The following is a 21,238-nucleotide window of genomic DNA, read 5'->3' on the forward strand; positions in this document are numbered from 1 at the left end:
AAACCTGTGAACATTCATGCTGCCCTTCTACGTATACGTTCAATATACTGTGTTAATTTCTTTTGGTACACTTCAGCAATATTCTAGAACTGGCCACATGAGTGATTTACAAGCAATCTCCTTTGTAGATAGGTTGTGCTTTCCCAGTATTCTACCAAAAAACCAAAGTCTGCAAATTGTGAGCTTTGCTGAAACACCATACATGGGATTGTGGTTGATTACTAATCAGTATAATGACACTTACTTTTCTCGCCATTATAAAATGTGAAGAGAGTATTTTATTCTTCCATTTGCTTATGAATTGTGTTCACTGAACCCCATAATTATGAGCCTTCAAGGATGTGAATGAGACAAATATGTTTTAGCATTTTATCTGCTAGGTACGTCTTCTGAAGTCCATTTTATGGAATTAGAGAAAATGATTCAAACCTTCTGCCAATCATATCTCAATCATTCCACTGCTTCTGGGTTGCATAGAGTTCTGTGCAAAAAGCTGTAAACTTCATCTTGGCACAGAATCTTAAAGACACTGTGAAGGAAAAACTACAGAATAGATGACACAATATTTTTTGTTTGGAGATGTACTTTTCATTCCAGTTCATTCATAGTGAGGATATCCTCTGGGATGTGGAATGTGCCAGAAAACAAGACTACACAATAAATACACACAAAATAAGATCAGAAAAAAGACTTAAGCATATTTACATTTAAAAGGATATAAAAATTATCACCAAATATTGAACTTTCAATACACTTAGGTGCATATGACAATACTTAACATCATCAAATAATATATGACTGCATTACTGCAAAAAGTTTTACAGATTCTACAAAATATTCACATTATGCGATATTATTAATAACATACACACTTCAGCTGGTTCTACTAAGAAATTCATTAATGGCGTAGAAGGAGATGGCCACCAATAAATCCTTTAGACTCTTCTCAAACTGTTGTGTGCTGTCCTTAGGTTAGTTAGGTTTAAGTAGTTCTAAGTTCTAGGGGACTGATGACCATAGATGTTAAGTCCCATAGTGCTCAGAGCCATTTGAACCATCTTCTCAAACGGAACTTCATTACTAGATAAACTTTCCATGGCTGCTGGCATGTTATTGAAAAATTGTGTTGCTGTCCAGTGGACACCTTTCTGAACCACAGTAAGAGACTTTAAATCATTGTGAAAGTTATTCTTATTTCTAGTATTGATTCCATGAACTGAGCTGTTGGTTTGAAAAAAAATATATACTTGTAATGACAACTTTCATTAAAGAATAAATATATTGTGAAGCAGTATTTTAGTATCCCAAGTTCCTTAAACAGCCCTCTGCAGTATGTGCTTGAGTTTGCATCACAAATAATTCATAATGCTTGTTTATGGTTCCAGAAGACTTTAGCTTGGCTTGGCTTACCCCAGAAAATAAACACGCATGACATTATGAAATGAAAGTAAGCATAGCATGCTAGTTCCTTAATTTTTTACATCACCTACGTCTGACAACATTTGCATAGCAAAAAGAGATTTGCTTAGGTGCTTCAGCAGTTCTGTGGTATACTTCTCCCAGTTAAATTTATTGTCAAGCAGTAATCCAAAGAATTTAACACTGTCAACTTCTTCTATCTGCTTGTCATTACATTTTTTGTATACACTTGTTTTTTCAAGGTTCAGTGATAGAGAAACATCTATTAATGTCCATAAAAATTTCATTAGCTGACCTTTCTGAGACTGTACTTGAGTTACTATTTATTGAAATGTTTGTATCATCTGTAGAGAAAACAAACTTAACATCTGGTAATGTTACTGATAAAAGGTTGTTGATATACACAAAAATATATGAGTCCTAAGAGGGAACCTAAGGGGACACCACATGTTATTTGTTCCCAGCTGAATGGTGCCTGATAGCTTAATACAAGTCTCTTTCCTATTGACACCCTTTGTCTTCTGTCAGAGATATAGGATTTGAACTATTTTGAAACATTTCCTGTTACACAATAGTACTCTAATTTACTTAAAAGGATATTGTGATTTACACAGTCAAATACCTTTGACAGATCACAAAATATACCAGTAGCCTGTAATTTATTGGCTAATGAATTAAGTACATTCACACAGTATGTGTAGAGAGCCTTCTCAATATTGGAACCCTTTAGGACTCTGAATTGTGACTTGGATGGTATTTTATCTATGGTCAGATGGTTAAGAAGATGACTGTATGTTATATTTTCTAAAATTTTTGAGAATGTAGGCAAAAGCAAAATTAGACAGAGGTTTGATGTTATTTCTTTATTTCCTTTCCTAAACATTAGCTTAACTTCTGCATATTTCAACCATTCAGGAAGTGTTTCACTGATAAAAAGACTGGTTACATAAATAACTTAAATGACACTACAGTCAGAGGCACACTGTTTAATCAGTTTTGTTCACAGCAACTAGAATTTTTTGATTTTAAGGATTTTATGGTGGTCATTAATTCTACTGGTGTGGTAAGGGTGATACTCTTATTATTGTAGTTATTTGTAGCGATTGGCCTGAGATATTCCATGGCAGCATCTACTGAACCTGACAACCCCATCTTTTCAGTAACAGCTATGAGGTGCTTATTGAAAAATTCAGCAACACTGCACACGTCATTTACCCACGTATCATTTACTTTCAAATCTCTGTGCTCCTCGTCATCTCTGGTTCTGCCAGCCTTTTCTTTCACTATATCCCATATTGTCTTTATTTTGCTATCTGGTGTGACTGTCTTTTTCTGATAATTTATTTGCTTTGATGTACATATTACTATCTTCAATATTTTGCAGTGTTTTGTAATGACCTACAGCATGTACATTAGATTTTTTCCTGACTGATAGGTATAATTTCCTTTTTGTCTTACAGGATACCTTTATTCCTTGAGTAATTCATGTTTTTTTTCATAGACTTTGGTCTAATGTGGGCTAGTTTTGGGGGAAAACAGTTTCAAATAAGTTAAGGACAAATTCATGCTGTGAGCATTGTACACTTCACGCCAATCCATGCCTCTGAGAAGTTTCCTGAAACAATCAATTTTTGGCTTACTGACTACCCTCTTGAACTCAGATGCAGTGGGTTTTACATCCTGATCAAAATTAACATTTATCAAAAGGAACTGCATGTCATGGTCTTTTGCATTAGACATTTCTGTAAATATATTATTAATGGTTGTCTTTGAGCCTTTAGCTACTCTAGTTGGAAAGTTAACATGTCAAGTTGAATGACAGTGCTACTCACTGCAGTAAGTTCTTACTGGAAGAGGTTTCAAGAAAATCTACATCAAAATCACCAGCAACCACTAATTCCTTCTTTTTTGTTTCTAGTTAGGCCAGTACAGTTTCAAAGTGATTTATGAACAGATTAAAATTATTAGTTGGTATACACTTACTATCAAGAATAGTTTATTATGGAATTCTAATTTGGTTGCACACGCTTCCATATGCTGCTCTAGGCAAACTAATGAATGTCTATGTTATTATATTTGTGGCAATTCCTAGTGAATGTGGCAATTCATCCATCCTCCATTTGTTCCATACAAAAGTGAGAAGCTAATCTAAATCCTGCAACACTTATCTTAATACATCTGAACCAGTGTTTAGAGAGGCAGGTTACGTCAACTGGCTTGGATGAGTCTAATTCATCAATGCAGATAAGTATTTCATTGATTTTACTTCTTAGCCCTCGAATATGTTAATGTGCTAAAGACAGTAGGCATTTCCCACTAACTGAGATAAAACTGGGTGAAAATAAAATTTCTGCTGATTGATGAAACTTTTGAACCAACAGCTGTGTTTGCTGACACATGTGCCAGAATTATGCTGTTTAGTTTCTTTCTCAAAGTGAAGGTCGATTTCAATCCTGACCTCACTTAAAACTTGACTTCTTTCTGTCTTAGCTATCCTACTATCCTAAAAATCATGCTGCTCCAATGCCGATAGTATTTTAGCACTCATTGCAATTCCACCCCCCCCCCCCCCCCCCAACACCCACCACCACATTTCCTGCTATTAGACCAGCCCTTTCCTGATGAGATGTAGCCCATCTCTAGTATAATTGCACCTACTGAGACAATCGACAGGACCCACACCAATATGTGACCCTGCACCTGCCCCAAACAGCTGTTCCAACTCCAAATTAACTCTCCTGACAGAAGAGTTCAAATGGGGTCAGTCATGGCATATCAGAACAAACACAAACTCCTCATTGATATGTCTTGATGCTGATGCAATCTTTACCAGATCACACTCTATATTGTATCAAGGAAATCTGTCAATACTGTTGGCTGGCCTACCTACAATAACCATGGTGTCTTCCTTGGTAAAGTCTTTACAGAGTGAAGCTAAATCCTCTGTCACCTGACCCAGACAAGTGCTAAGTTTAAAAAGAAAATGGTGACCTGGTATTCTGATCCTAATTCATCCTGCAGAAGTTGGCCTGTACCTCTGGCATCAAGGCTACCTAACAAAAAACTTACTTTCTCCTTGCTGACTTCCCTACATTCTTGCTCAATATTCTAATGAAAGTTTGTTGTGCCTGTGATTGAGGCTCATCAGTTTCTAACTGAAGCAACAGGTATAACTTTTTTACATTTACCACAAAAGTGCCATAAAGATTTGGCACTCATATAAAAAGGTGTTTATGAATGAAATCAGATGAAAAAGATTTATTATATTTCACCTAATATTACATTTACTCCAACCTTGAGTTAAGACATTCAGGTTTTCCACAACCGTATCAGGTACTTGCTTGTTAATTCAGGTCCAAAAGTGTCTAGTTACACTTTCATGATTTAGAAACGTGTGTTCTGCTGATGACCAAATCATGAGATTATAGTTCTATGTTTGTCTATAATTATCTCATACTAAAACATTGAATAACTCACAAAGACACTGTCAAAATGAAGATACATTGTAAGAACCGTCTAACTTGTAATAAATGATTAGTTATCTCATACAAAAATGTTGAATAACTAACAAAGATACCCTAAAAATGAAGAGACATTGTAAGAACAGTGTAAGTTGTAATAAATAATTAGTTAACAATTCTTAAATATATAATTAAATCTTTACTGTTTTCTTGCCTCATAATATTGCATTGTGAGTACAAAGTTTTGAAAATGCTACTCTCTCTTTCAATCTTCTGGCAAAGTGCTGATGTGTCACAGTCTGTCTGCTCATATAGATATTGGCTGCAGCATTTAAATCTCACAGTTGTCATTCCATGATAGCCAAACAGTGGCTTTGCCATCTGTTTTATGCAGCTTTTTCAAAACATCATGCCCACACTGTGATATTATGTGGCAAGAAACCTGTGAAGATTTGATTGTATTGACACACTGCAAAGAAATTCATACATACAATTCCTAAAAATGGTTGAAAATGAAAGTAGTAGTTGTTTCCCTCTATCCTTAAAAATGTTATCTCTGCACAAGAAAGGTGGAAAGTCACATCCTAGTAACTAGTGCCCATCCTTTAAAACAGTAGAGTACTAAATGCATTCAAAATCTGTGATAATCTCTCTATAAATAACGTTCTTAGTGCTCAGAGTATAGTTTCAGGTCCAGTTTGTTAAAAGTGAAATTCACATTTGTTAACGCTATGCTTGTGGATCTCAGCAAGGGATTTGATACAGCCAGCCACACACTCCACTCCTATGGATTTAGAGAAATGAAAAGGCATCTTAAAAATCATCTGTAAGTGCCGATGTTGTTTCATTTTTGCTGTATGTGTGCATGTGCATGTAATGTATATGTAATTTATTGTTTGGTAAGGAAATTGAAGTTTGATCAGTAATAGTAATGGTCACTTAATGTACCAGTATGTACTGTGTTAGATATATTGTACCATGCAAGGTGAGGCAAATAATACAGGCCATACAAAACAGACAGAATGGGTAGATATATTGAGATCCCATTTACACAAAGTTACAGTGAAAAATGTGGCAAATTTTCTGAAAAATGCAAGTAATTTTTAATGTTTATAGCTGCACAATTATGACACTGACTTTGTTTTCTTTAAACTGGATTATATACTTTTTTATGACATCGGAAGGAGCCTTTGAAAGGAGTTCAGTTACATATTAAGTGTAGGACTTGATCAAGTAGTAACAAGAGAATAGTGCCACAAGTCAATGTTCTAGTGTCTTGAGAAGAGGTCCCATAAACATCTGGTCCAATGTACTAAAAGTAAGCCAAAATGTGATTCAGGTGAAGTTCGCTTGTTTATTGTAACAACTGTCATTTCTATTGTTGAAAATATTGCCCTTGAACATTGATACATGCTATATAGTGATTCCAGGCACTACTGAATGTTGAATTTAATCTGGAATTATTCCAGCACAGGCCTGTGTTATATGGAAATTCGCATCTTCAGGAGATTCTCTATAGACCTCACATTTTAATTTTCCCCAATGGTAAAATCCTAGAGGTACTAATTCTGGTGAGCATGAGGACAATTTTTTTGTTTCATGAATAACTAATACGATCATATCTAAATGTTTTCTTAAGTAGTCTGTGATTATCAGTGTGGTATGGGTGGGAGACCCATTATGTTGGTACCAATGAATTGTTGTATGTCCACTACAGAGATTTCCAAAACTTGTGGCAGCATATATATAGATGCTTGTGGCCCTTTAAAGAATTCCATTAAAATGAAAATGGATTCCAATGATGTGATTCTTGAGATTAGATTAGATACTCTTTCTGTTCCACATATCCATAGTGAGGTAGTCTTCAAAGATGTAGAACATATCATAAAATAATAATACATATTTATAAAAAGGATATATGTTAATGCCCCTTCAACAGATCCTCAGTGAAATAGCCCTCACTGATGTAAAATAAATCAAAATACTGAAAATATTTTAACTTAAGAGGTAATTTAGATGTACAATACACTGATGTGCATATGATCATTCTTAAGCTATTGTAGCCATGTGTCATAGAATAGAAAACCGTCTATGATATTTATATTGACCTATATTTACATCTCCATGTATACTCTGGAAGTCACTGCAAAGTCCATATCTGCTCCTGGGTATGCCTTATTCAATATCATATTTTGTAATCTCTGTCTGACCACGATGTAATCTAACTGAAATCTCCCCATATCTCCTGGCCTTTTCCAAGTATGCCTCCTCTTTTCGTGATTCTTGAACAGAGTATTTCATATTACTGACTGAAATTTATTGCAGAACTTGTGATGAAGCAAGCTGGTATCTCTTTACTTCCTCTCTTGTTTTGCCATTGCCTCCTTAAATTCATTTTATTTTCATTTTTCCCTAATTACCATTAAAATGCCTGAGTAAAAATCTACATTTTCATAAAAGAGAAAGGTTGGCCCTCAGTCTTAATAAATGTAGCACCAGGTCTAATTATGTGCTTAGTTTTGTGTGGGTAATTAATTTCATAATTTATTTTGACCATTCATTGTTAATACTTTTGTTATAGAGTGAAATCAGTAATTGTTTCATGACTTAAATGCTATTGTTGACTTTTAAACAGATATAAATTCTGTACTAATTATAAACATTTTGAAGAAGAACTACTAGGATTCTTTATGTATTTATTTGGCTCCATTTGAAAACATGTTAGCAAAGCTAGCCCTTAACTAATTCCAAAATAAGTACCAGGTTTGTCAAAAGCATTGTTTGCCTAACTATCCCTGTTAATTTCATTATTTAAACAAATAATTCAGCCTAGCCTGTGTGGTAGAAGGAACTCTTAAAAAGAGAGAATTCTTCTATATATTCAGTTAATTGAATGAGTTATGTTTTAATTGTAATTCCTGTAAATTAAACATCGAACAATGTATAGTTTCAGTGCCTATTATTGTGAGGATATATAAAGGCCTGATTTTTGGTCCTGAGACAGTCAGTCCATGGCTGATTTTCAGATGGGAAGTCTTTATCAATTTAGAGTAACAACAATGCATCAAGGGAACTAGTGTAACACCAAATAGGCCATGCGTTAAAACTATGACAGTGTCTGTATTATTCTGAAAAAGCTTGAACTGTGTGGTTAGGTTTTTACTGCTCATAGATGTTCAACAGCAAACTGTTGTAGCAATATGCTGATGCTTGCCTGCAAGCTATTAGTGTGGCTTATCTAAATTTATCAATAGTGAACTGCCCATATATCTGTAATATTGGGTGGCTGTGGACAGTGAGAGGAAAGAACTGTGAAACGCAACTGCGCAGCTGTCAGCTACATCATTTATAGTAGTCAGTGTTAAACTTCCACCCCCATTTTTCAGCAAGTATAAAAATGCAGTACTTCAACATAGAGGAATATCAATGAAGAACAATAAAGCAGGTGAACATCAGAATTTTTCTCACCTCCCATTGCTACTATCAAGTCCATATTCTCCTTTTTTTCCATTTCACTTTACTGACCCCCACTATATCTAGATTGAGCCTGTGCATTTCCCTTTTCAGATTTTACAGCTTCCTTAACATGGTGAACCTTTGGACATTTCACACCCCAACTTGTGGAATGCTATTCTTTTGTTGGTTGTTCAGTCTTTTTCTCATGGTCACCTCTCCCGTGGCAGTCCCCTCCTGGAGATCTGAATGGGGACCTAGTCCGGAATCTTTTGCCTATCATGACACTTTTTCAATTACAGACGCCATGTGGGCAATGGATACACATGTGTCTTTAATGCAGTGGCTTCCATTGCCTTCTGCTTCCTCATGCTGATGATAATTGCTGATTAGTCCACCTTTCAGGGACAGTTTCCCACCGGAAGAGCAAGAGAGAACCCTGGACCTATGTCCACCCCTTTGTCCACTTTGAGAAGACTGTTGGCAAACTCAGGGTGACTTCTTATGCTAGAAGTCTTTGCCTGCCGTTGCTTGTGATTTTTATTCAAAATTTAAGCAGTGGCAGGGTTTGAACCTGGGACCAAGGATGGAAATAGAAAATAAAAATATAAGAAATATTTTTTAAAAATAAAACAAAAATCCACCTATGGGCAGTGACCTTGACATGGTACAGTAAACATTGGGAACCAGAATGAGAAATGCTCCCATCAGAGCACAAAAAGGCAAAAATTTCCAGGGCAGAGTTAGGGCTGTAAAAGAAGGGAACTAGCTTTTCAACTTATCTGGCAGCTTCAGAGACATTTAAATCGCAATAGCTTACATATTCATGCTTTTTCATGAGTTAACCCTACTTCCTCAGTGGCAGTGTGCTCTCTTAGCTGCACGGTGTTGGCACACCTGTATCTTGCAATCAGGCTATAGTCATTGAGCCTGTGCCCAAAATACAGAAGATTCACCAGACACAGTAAACAATATATAATACCATAGGACTCATAGGACTCAAGAGTGTACTTGTAATAGCTAAAGAACTGTTTCTGGAGGGGGAGGGGTGGGATGAAATTTCTGGAGATGGATTTGTTCCTAAGGAGGGGGGGGGGGCACTAAAACAATTTTTGGAGATGTGGGGGGGGGGGGGAGGGTTGATTTTTTTCCCTCAAGGGGACCATTTCTTCCACAAACACACTGTTTGTTACATTAATAGTGGTGGTGACAGGGGGGGGGGGGGAAAGGAGAACAAATGGACACAAATTTATGTGCTTATAGAGAGTAAGATGCATCTACAATAGGAGGTATTTGAGAGTGAGGATACATCTATAATAGGAAGTATCCCAGAGTGGGCATGCATGAATCTTAAACTTTAATGACACATAGTGTCATACTGCATGGCATGACAAATGCCATGTTGGATGGCATGTGTCATGTTATATGACATGACATCATCTATCGTGTGACTTTACTTCACATGATGCATCATGATAAATGACATGGGTACTAACATTAACATGTAAAAAAGTGTGAATATGTGAAGAGGTTTTGATTTAAAATTCTTTGAAGCTGGCAGGTAAGTCAAAAAGCTAGTTCTCTTCTTTTACTTCCCAAACTCTGCCCAGGTCATTTTTGCCTTTTTGTGCTATGGTAGACACATATTTCATTCTGGTTTTATTTTTATTTTATTTGGTCCATCAAATCCTACATGTACAAGATATACAAGGATATTGGCCAAAGTTAAATTTTTAGAACAAAATTCAGTTTACAATATGTGATACAAAGTTAAACTATAAATTGTACATCACTGCTAAACTGATGACCTTATGTAAGATAATATGCTAAGAACTGTTACTGCCCAATTCATCACTCTATATTTACAGCTAAAAACTTAATTAACTGCTAATTAGAAACACTAAACCTCTTGTTCCATCATCAATCTGTATGGCCACCATATAGGTATGTTTTTACGGACACACTGAAAAGCATACGTGCAGTTTTGCTTTTCTTTAGTAACTGTTTTTGTGTATCCAGAAAATTCACCTGTTGATAGAATCTGATGTTATTATATCCATAAAAACCTAAAGAGATGGAGTTTGGAATAGGAGATTTGTGTCATGTGCAGACAATACAAGTAAGGTGTTAGGGAGATTCGGAGGCAGGTAATTGACAAATAAGAGGAAAGTAAGGGCCCTAGGACTGAATCTTGAGGGACACCATAAATTAACATAGTTCACTGAACAGAACTTTAATACTGTATTTGTTTGAGAATTCACCACCTGCCTCCTGTTATTGAGATATGACTAAAACCACACATTGTAATTGTCTCTAATGCCAAAAAACTCATTTCTCAAGTAGCAGAGAGTAAAGGGCTGAGTCAAAGGCTTCAGTCAGCTCCACAAAAAGACCAGAGACAGAATGTTTATCACTAAAAGCACTCAGAACTCAAACAGCAGAAGAATATAAAGACTCCTTTATGGATCTGTGTTGTAATAACCAAACTAATATTTAATAATAATAATAATAATAGTTTTATTCAACACTGCACATGTACAAAGAAATAGTAATGATTAAAGTTATTTGTACAATACACAAAATACATTCTTCTGAATACGTCATTAATTTACAACAAAATTGCAATAAGATGTTTACTGATTTCTATTCACATAATTTCACAAAGCATTTGTTGTTCTTCATATAAGTATGGTACTCTTCTAATGTGTAGAAAGGGTGTTTCACTAAAAATTGTGATAAGATTCCCTATATTTTGCTCCACAGATTATTCTCATACCTCTTTTTTGAAGAATGAGTAGCTTATCTAGATTAGCTTTGGTTGTTGCCCCCAAAATTTCAGTACTGTAGTTCAAGTGAGAGGAGAAAAGAGCATGATATGCAGTGTTTAGGACTACAATGTCTTTACAGAACTTGCTAATAGTACTAATTGCAAATATATTTTTTGACAACTTAGTTGCTAGGGAGTCAATATATGTGTCCCATTTCAGGTTGCTTTGGATTCTTATGCCAAGGAATTATACACTAGACTCTTTCTTTACCAATTCGTTGCCAATGTATAATTCAATTTCATTATTCAAACTACTTTTGTTAAACTCCATCAAACATGTTTTACTGGTGCTTGCATTTAAGTGGCTTTCATTAAAAAACTGAACAATTTCTTTTGTCACATTATTACATTCGGACTCTAGTTCATTACATGATTCCTTTTTACCCACAATGGACGTGTCATTGGCATACAGAACAATTTTGGAATTTATAGTACAGTATTTGATATAATTACATAGATCAAGAACAGAAGGGGGCCTGACACTGAGCCCTGGGGCACATCATATTTTATGCAAGTGATCTCTGATTTGTAGAGACCACTTTCCATTTTAAGCAGAACAAACTGTTTTCTATTGCTCATATAACAATTTATTAGGTCATAAGCAGTGCCTCCAATGCCCATGTTCCATAGCCTGTCTAATAGGATGTCAACATTCACACAGCTCCTTGTTTTAGATGTAAATTCTAAGCAGATTATCAAGACTGCTAAATCTGAGTACAGGAGAGTAGTCAATCAACCAAAAATTGAGTGTTTTAGAAAACTGCTGAAAGATATGAACTGGAAAGATGTTTATAGTGCTCATGACATGAATGAATGAAAAATATAACACATTCAAAAACAATGTCAGTACCATGTTTGGAAACTGTTTTCCTCTAAAAGTTACTCAAATTAAACAGAAGTCTATAATAAAACCATGGATTACACAAGGAATAAAGGTTTCCTGTAAGACAAAAAGGAAAATGTATCTGTCGACCAAGAATAGCTCCAATGCTGATGATTTAGCTAAATACAAGGAATACTGTAAAATATTTAAAAAAGTAATTCAGACATCTACACAAATGCATTATGAGAAGAAGATACAATGTCAGGGAACAAAATAAAAACAATATGGGATATAGTGACAGAGGGGACTGGTAGAACCAGAAAGGAACAGGAGCAAATAGCACTAAGGGTAGATGGCACATTAGTAACCGATGGGCATAGTGTGGCAAATCTATTTAACAAGTACTTTATATCCGCTACAGATAGAATGGGATTGTCAGGATCAGTAAATAATGCCCTTGAATATCTGAAACTAGCCTTTACAAATAGCTTCAGGTACATGAATATGTCACTCACTTCACCAAAAGAAATAACTTCCATAATAAAATCTTTAAAAACAAAGCATTCTAGTGGTTACAATGAAATATTAACAAAGTTAATTAAGGCATGTTCTTGTGAGTTTAGTACAATTCTAAGTTACTTGTATAACCAGTCAATTATAACTGGGACATTTCCTGACTGGCTAAAATATGCGGATGTTAAGCCTCTATTCAAGAAAGGGGATAAAGAGATACCATCAAAATACAGACCAATTTCACTTTTGCCAGCATTCTCAAAAATTTTAGAAAAAGTAATGTACAGGCAGCTTCTCAACCATCTGACCACAAATAACATATTATCAAGAACACAATTTGGATTTCTGAAGGGTTCTGATATCAAGAAGGCTATTTACACCTACAGTGAAAATGTACTTAATTCATTAAATAACAAGTTACAAGCGCCAGGTATTTTCTGTGATTTGTCAGAGGCATTCAATTGTGTGAACCACAACATCCTTTTAAATAAATTAGAATTCTATGGTGTCACAGGCAGTGCTGCAAAATGGTTCATGTGAAACCTCGCTAACAGGAAACAAAGGGTGTCAGTGCAAGGGACTAGTGAATTAAGTCATCAGACATCATCAGAATGGGAAGAAATTACATGTGGTGTCCCACAAGGATCCATCTTAAGGCCATTGCTTTTTCTTGTGTACATTAATGATCTCTCATCAGTTACACTGCCAGAAGCAGAGTTCGTTTTGTTTGCAGATGACACAAGTATTGCAATAAATAGTATGTCGAGTGTAGTTCTAGAAAGATCTGCTAATGATATTTTCATGGATATTAATAAATGGTTTAAAGCCAACTCACTGACATTAAACTTCGAAAAGACCCACTATATACAATTCAGAACCTGTAAGAGGTTTCCACCCAGCATATGCATAAAGTATGAAGAAGAGCAGATAGAAGAGTTTGACAGTCTTAAATTCCTGGGATTACAACTTGATAATAAATTCAGTTGGGAGGAACACACTACAGAACTGCAGAAACGCCTTAACAAATCTGTATTTGCAATTCGAGTGTTAGCAGACATAGGCGACATAAAAATGAAAAGCTTGCATACTTTGCCTACTTTCATTCCATAATGTCATATGGTATAATATTTTGGGGTAACTCCTCAAGTCAAACAGAAGTTTTCAGAGTCCAGAAGCGTGTAATACGTATTATTTGTGGAGTAAATTCACGGACGTCCTGTAGAAACCTCTTCAAAGAACTGGGTATACTAACTACTGCCTTTCAGTATATTTACTCCTTAATGAAATTTGTCGTAAATAATATATTTCTTTTTCCAACAAACAGCTTAGTTCATACATACAATACCAGGAACAAAAATGATCTGCACAAGGACTTAAAAGCACTTACTTTAGTTCAAAAAGGAGTACACTACTCAGGAACACTCATCTTCACTAATTTGCCAGCAAACATAAAAAATTTAGTTACAAATAAAGATCAGTTTAAAAGGAGCCTGAAAGACTTAATAGTGGCCAATTCCTTCTACTCCATTGACGAATTTTTTAATAGAAACAAATGATGTATTGTATATATTAATACTATTAGTATTGTTATTTCAGTTAAAAAAAAAAAAAAGACATGTTCTACATCCATGAGGGCCTCCTCAGCACGGATCTATGGAATGAAAAACTAATCTAATCTAAACAATCAAAGGCCTTTTCCAGGTCTAGGTATACACCTGCCACATGTTCCTTGCTTTTGATACCCCCTAACACCTCTTCAATTAGTTGAGCAGCTGCAGTGGTAGTTAATTTACCTTTTAGGAATCCATTTTGATTTTCATTGTGTTTGTTAAGAAAGTTTATAATCCTGTTGTATATAACTTTCTCAACTATTTTGGAAAAGACAGGAGGGATTGAGACTGGTCTGTAGTTTTCTATTTTGTTGTTGTCACCTTTCTTAAAAATGGGTGTCACCTGTGCTATTTTTAGTCTGTCTGGAAAGGTGCCTGATTCTATTATATTCTTGACTGCTTCAGACAGAGGTACAGAGACATTTTGGCAACAGGCTTTTAAAACGTTAATATTTAGGCCATCATACCCAGCTGAATTAGAGGGTTTTAGAGAGCTAATGATGCCCATTATTTCTGCACAGTTTGTAGGGGCTAGATATATAATATGGTCACATGTATTACCTTTAAAACTGTAGAGCATGTTTTTATGTTTGTCATTTATGGCTTCCCCTACGGAAGAAAAATATTCATTAAAAATATTTACAATTTCTAGTTGGTCTTTTATGAGCATGCCATTGTGGTTAATAGTAAAGTCCATACAGGATTTGTCATTGCAGGTTTGAAAACTGCCCAGATACCAGCAGCTATGTTGTGTAAGTTTTGAAGCTTATTTGCAACATAGTTGCTCCTGGTCTGTGTGAGTAAGTCCTTATAGTGTGCTTCATATATTTTGAAGGCTTCCTTTAGCTCAGGAATCTCTCTATTATTCAGCATTGCACTGTGGAGTAGTTTTAATTTTTCCCTAGCTTCAGTGACATTACTATTTACCCAAATATTTTTGTTTATATTTTTTGTTTGTTTCATTTTTGTGATTACAACTGGGCATGTGGTATCAAAGCATTAATAGAAGTCTGCAGCAAGCTATCATTTGAAAAGCTATTATTTTCAAACCATTTTATATGTGCTAGCATACAGTTTAGTCTATTTATGTTGTCATTATACATCATTCTTTTAGTTACAAACTGTTGCTTTGTGGTGACAGTAGGGGCCTCATGGAGCTCCAATTTAAGCTGTACTGCATGGTACTGACCCTTAACATAGACAAATGTAATGTATTGCGAATACATAGAAAGAAGGATCCTTTATTGTATGATTATATGATAGCAGAACAAACACTGGTAGCAGTTACTTCTGTAAAATATCTGGGAGTATGCGTATGGAATGATTTGAAGTGGAATGATCATATAAAATTAATTGTTGGTAAGGCGGGTACCAGGTTGAGATTCATTGGGAGAGTCCTTAGGAAATGTACTCCATCAACAAAGGAGGTGGCTTAAAAAACACTCGTTTGACCTATACTTGAGTATTGCTCATCAGTGTGGGATCCGTACCAGATCGGGTTGACGGAGGAGATAGAGAAGATCCAAAGAAGAGCAGTGCGTTTTGTCACAGGGTTATTTGGTAACCGTGATAGCGTTAGGGAGATGTTTAGCAAAGTCAAGTGGCAGACTCAGCAAGAGAGGCGCTCTGCATCGCGGTGTAGCATGCTCGCAAGGTTTCGAGAGGGTGCGTTTCTGGATGAGGTATCGAATATATTGCTTCCCCCTACTTATACCTCCCGAGGAGATCACGAATGTAAAATTAGAGAGATTCTAGCGCGCACGGAGACTTTCCGACAGTCGTTCTTCCCGCGATCCATACGCGACTGGAACAGAAAAGGGAGGTAATGACAGTGGCACGTAAGGTGCCCTCCGCCACACACTGTTGAGTGGCTTGCGGAGTATAAATGTAGATGTAGATTTGAGATGGCTAGTTTTAAAACAGATGCACTGTGGGATAGGGGAGTCATGTTTGTTATTATGTTGTCAAGACATGTTTTACTATTGCCAATTTCTCTAGTGGGTTCCCGAATGAGTGGGGTCAGGTTAAATTCATCACACAGGTGATGTAACTTTTTGGTGCTGACATCATTTGTTAATAAATCTATATTTATATCCCCTGTAACTATAATATTTACATGACCATTTGGCCCAGAAAATGTTGTGTCTATATATATAAGCAAATCAGAAAGATTTACAAAAAAGGTATCTGCATTTGCTGCAGGTGGCCTGTAAACACCGATAACTGTCATGTTATCTCTACCCCATTTTAGGTTTATTGCAGCAAATTCTGAGACTCCTTCCAAGCAGAAGGCACTCACATCAATAACATTAAAATTACTCTAATTTACAGTGAAAATTGCTACACCTCCCCCAGTCTTGTCTTTTCTACTGAAGGCCATGCAGAATTTCATACACAGTGGTTGACTAATGCTAATCAGAGCTTCATTGTACCAATGTTCAGTTACAACTAATATATTGGGTTTGGCATCTGTGAAATTACATCTAGATCATTATGCTTATTTTTAAGACTACCAAGATTCTGGTGTATGATTTTAAGGCTGAGTTTCACCTGCTGGACCTTAGAGGATAATTTTGGACTAGCAATGAGGCCAGCAGCCTTTACAAGTTTCCCTGGCTTGCCAGCAGTGGCTGGTGTTGTGGCAGATTTTGCTGAGGTGGGTTGTACCACCTCATGGCAGTGTACTTCTGTTCATCACTTTGTGAACAATGTCACCTGACTTCCTCAATAATTTTGCTACTAACAATCTTTTTGTCTCTTTTGTTCATGTGCGGACCATGAGATGTGTGCAGCTCCCTTTCTAGATAGCTGACATTTACTAGAGACACATTCTGAAATTTTCTACATGGAGCTTTAATCCTATCATTTGTTTTATGAACTTCCCAGTTCACAATAGACCGTTTCACAAGACCATGCCTCTGTGGAATGTTGACAACAATTGTTTTAGTGTCATTTAACTTACCCAGTACCATTTTCATATCTCTAATTGCATCATTTGCTTGATTTCTTGCTACATCATATGAACCTCCCATAATAACGACACAGTCATTGGATGGGATGGAGTCACAATCCTGCATGCACGGCTTCACCACAGCAGAAAGAGGGGCTCCAGGCTGGATGTGGTCTACAGCTGCAAAGTTGTCTTGCATATTGCAACATTTTGCACTGTTTCACATCCATGGCTGTCTCCATATAGTAGAACCCAGCCCTCCTTGTGTTTCTGATTGTCATCGTTTCTTCTGTTTTTCTCTAGGGATGATTTCTTGCATGTACTTTTACAGATTCCATTTCCTTGGACGGTTTGTTTATGTTCAGTTTCATGTTTTGCACATGAGTTTGGGACTTGGTGTTTTCTGAAATTATCACTGACAGTTCTTTTTGCTGTTTGAAGGATTACTTCTAGTTTGCATGGTCTGAACTTGTTCTTGTTTCACTATTTCATCAAGAATTTGAAACCTGTTTAGAGTAATGATGGCAGGAAAGCTTTCCTTGGTTTTTAGTTTAGGCCTACAGTTGTTCATCAGGCACTGTTGTTCAAATTCACACACCTTCTTAATTAAGAGAGTAACTTCAGCCTTTAGGCTCTGGATTTCACTTACCATATCGCCAACTAGTCCAGATAATTCACACCTACAGTCACAAATTTTTGCTTTATGGTAGTTATCTGAGTTCTTAATGCAGCACTGACTACAGTTCGAGCATGTTATAAAATCATTATTTTCTTTCACAGATGAGTCCACTTTTGTACATCGAAAATGATACAAATTTTTCGAGCATGCAATATTTATCAAGTAATGAAATCATGTGGCAATACATTACTTTTCCTATAATATTCTATATGCTAGAAAGAAAGAAGACTAGTGGATAATTGTTGATGTCTTTTACATCTTCTCTTTTGAACACAGAAAAAACCTCAGCAATTTTCAAAATATCTGGGAAACAGCCTGTCTTTAGGGAACTGTTAATTACAACATAAAGTGGAATTAACAACTTCTAAATAAATAAGAAGCAAAGAGGTCATTCATGAATACAATCACATTTATTGGTGTTCTCAGAAAGTGTGATGATTCCATTCTCTTTCACAATGTTGTAGCAACTGGCAAAATTGTCTCTGTTATGGTATGATGCCTAGTTTGAATCTAAAGAGCAAGACCATCTAACTCATCATTCACAGTGGCTAACAAAGACAACTTGAATAGAAAGCTGGAATGATCAAGCAGAAAACCTGGAACTATATATTCTATGAACCACATGATAAAAACTTAAAAATCTCAATCCCACTCTTCTTACTCTCTCAAAATCATGGTCGCCTTTCTGCTTATAGGTGATCAAATGAAAGAAATTATATTACAGTTATCTGCATGTAACAATGACTGAAACAAGAACATTGGTAACAAGGCTGAAATATAAACAAATTTAAAAATATTGTTAATAGTTTTAAAATTGCAGCTCTTACAATTTTCTGAAGTTCTTTCATCACAATAAACATGTGGAACAGAATAGACACATAATGAGACAATGAAAGAAGGGAAAGATACTGGATCAGAAGACACACAAGACATAAGACATGATTTGAAAGCCAGTCATTCCATAAAATATTTTCCTTGTATTATTTAGTTTTTAATCAGTTCCTATGTATTGTGTCTCTCTTCATGCAGGGCTTTAAGGAACTTGTCTCTGATAACAATTAAATGATTTCTTACCTCCATATTTATTCGCTTGAAACATTTCCTGTTTTTTCCTCATGTACAAGAAAAATCCAGCACCAGAAACAACTATGATTACTAAGGCAGCCACTGTTGGTATTATTATTCCTAAATCATTCAGTAAACTACCTTGCCCATAACCAGAGTGAACAATTAGCTCTGGAGCAACAATAGCTGAAACAAGGAGACAAAATTTAGAAAGATGCTACGTAAAGAAAAATTAATCTACAGGAAACTAAAATAAATTTTAAGCCATTGTTTCAGGATGACTTCTGTAGCTGAACAGCTAGCATCACTGTCTTCAGTGCAGGAGGGTTTGGGTTTGATTGCCTGTATCCTCTCAGAGATTTTCTATGGTAATGGGGGTCTGTAATGGGTTCACTCAGCTTTTTGAGGCCAAATAAGGAATTGCTTGAATAAAGAAGCAGTGGCACCATCAGGATTTATCTGTTGGAATGTCCCATGATCATAGATTGCTCCTTACATTGCCTTGTGAGCAGCAGCCAGCCAGTCAGAACAGGCCTAGGGCCTAATTCATGGCTGGTGTTTCCATTTACAAGTACAATATTGCTTCTGATTTAAGATATGAGACATCACATAAGAACAAATAAAATGAGTAAAAAAGTTGCAAATTGTATCTACATCTGCATCTATATTTGTAGTCTCCTAATCATTGTGAAGTGTATGGCAGAGGGAACTTTTCATTGTACCACTGATTGGGGCTTCTTCTTGAGTCAGTCATACTTGGAGCATGGGAAGAATGATTGCTTGAATTTCAGTGTGCACCCTGTAATCTACATTTACATCTATACTCTCCATTCTGTCTTATGGTATGAGGTGAAGGGTGCTTTGCATACCACTATTACTTCTCTCCCTTCATGCCCCAGTCGCAAATGCTCCACAGGAAGAATGATAGTGGTAAGACTCCAAATGAACTTCATTCTGATGGAGCACTGAGAAACCTAAGTAGAAATAAACACCTGAACAGACAATTTTCTCTCAGAACTGTTGAGATCCTTTGGAGTACATACCCTGACACAAATACCCTACTTCTTATGGAAGATAAATGAGAGAGGTAAAACACTGTCAGGTCTTAGGAAGAACGTAATAATTATAATTCCAAAGAAGGCAGCTTCTGGCAGTATGAATTTTTACAAGGTCATCAGTTTAATAAGTGATGGTTGCAAAATACTGACACATATTATTTAAAAATAATGGAAATAGTTGTAAAAGTGGTTTCAACACTTCTAAAATGGTGATTTTAACATCATAGAGTGGCATAGTGGTGGAAGAGAGTATGTTTTCGAAGATGCAGAATTGGAGACATTGCTGAGAGTAGGCTCGAGTCAAACTCAAGAAGAACTGGCATGATTAGTGGGAGTGACACAGCAAGCCATTTTAAAATGTCTCAAGGCTATGGGCATGATTCAGAAAGAATGATCTTGGGTCCCGTGTGAGCTGAAACCAAGAGAGGCTGAACAGCATTTGTGTGTTTGTGAACAGTTGCTTCAGAGGCGAAAATGGAAGGGATTTCTGCATCACATTGTGACTGGGGATGAAACATGGCTTCATTACGATAACACTAAGTGCAAAAAATCATGGGGATATCCTTGCCATGCTTCCACATTGATGGCCAAAACGTGTATTCACCGCTCCAAGATCATGCTCTGCATTTGGTGGGACTATCTTGGCGTTGTGTACTATGTGGTGTTAAAACCAAGTGAAACAATGAAATGAAATGAAACAATCACAGGTGCTCATTATCGAACACAATTGAAGTGTCTGAGCAGAGCATTAAAAGACAAATGGCTGCAATACAGCAAGAGGCATGATAAAGTGATTTTGCAGTATGGCAACGCTCGACCCCACATTGCAAAAGAGGTCAATACGTACTTGGAAATGTTAAAATGGGAAGTCCTACCCCACCTGCCATGTTCTCCAGACATTGCTCCCTCTGACTATCACCTGTTTAGATTAATGGCACATGGCCTGGCTGACCAACACTTCCGATCTCATGAAGAAGTCACAAATTGGATCGATTCATGGATCACTTCAAAAGATGAACAATTTTTTCAACTCAGGATTCATACACTGCCCAAAAGATGGGAGGAAGTAAGTGGCCAGCAATGGAAAATACTTTGAATGATACATGTGTAACCAATTTGTTTCATTGAAGTCTCAAATGTTGGGGAAAAAACAGTGGAAGCAAAGTTGTACACCTGGTATTAGATTTAAGAATTTTGGATACATTAACTATGTGTATTTTGTGTAACTGTTGGATGATATATTATGAACCACAGATGACAGAGAGAGACAAGTTGTTCGAAAGGCTGCACAAATTACCTTTTTCAAATTACTGGCTGGGCTGTACATACCATGCACAAAAACATTAATTTTTACATACATAATGAATGAATCACTAAACG

The 21,238-nt window shown here is 36.2% G+C and overlaps 1 protein-coding gene across 1 annotated transcript in view; it reads right to left on the bottom strand.

Moving 5' to 3' along the window:
* The window catches only part of LOC126235074 (Down syndrome cell adhesion molecule-like protein 1 homolog), a 190,267-nt gene that overhangs the window by 10,930 nt on the left and 158,099 nt on the right, over positions 1-21,238 (bottom strand). Inside the window, exon 21 of the mRNA XM_049943808.1 lies at positions 18,810-18,986. Within this exon, the coding sequence (XP_049799765.1) occupies positions 18,810-18,986 (177 nt within the window). The remainder of the gene's footprint in view (positions 1-18,809; positions 18,987-21,238) is intronic.

This window comes from Schistocerca nitens, chromosome 2 (assembly GCF_023898315.1).
Source record: "Schistocerca nitens isolate TAMUIC-IGC-003100 chromosome 2, iqSchNite1.1, whole genome shotgun sequence".
Lineage (NCBI taxonomy): Eukaryota > Metazoa > Arthropoda > Insecta > Orthoptera > Acrididae > Schistocerca > Schistocerca nitens.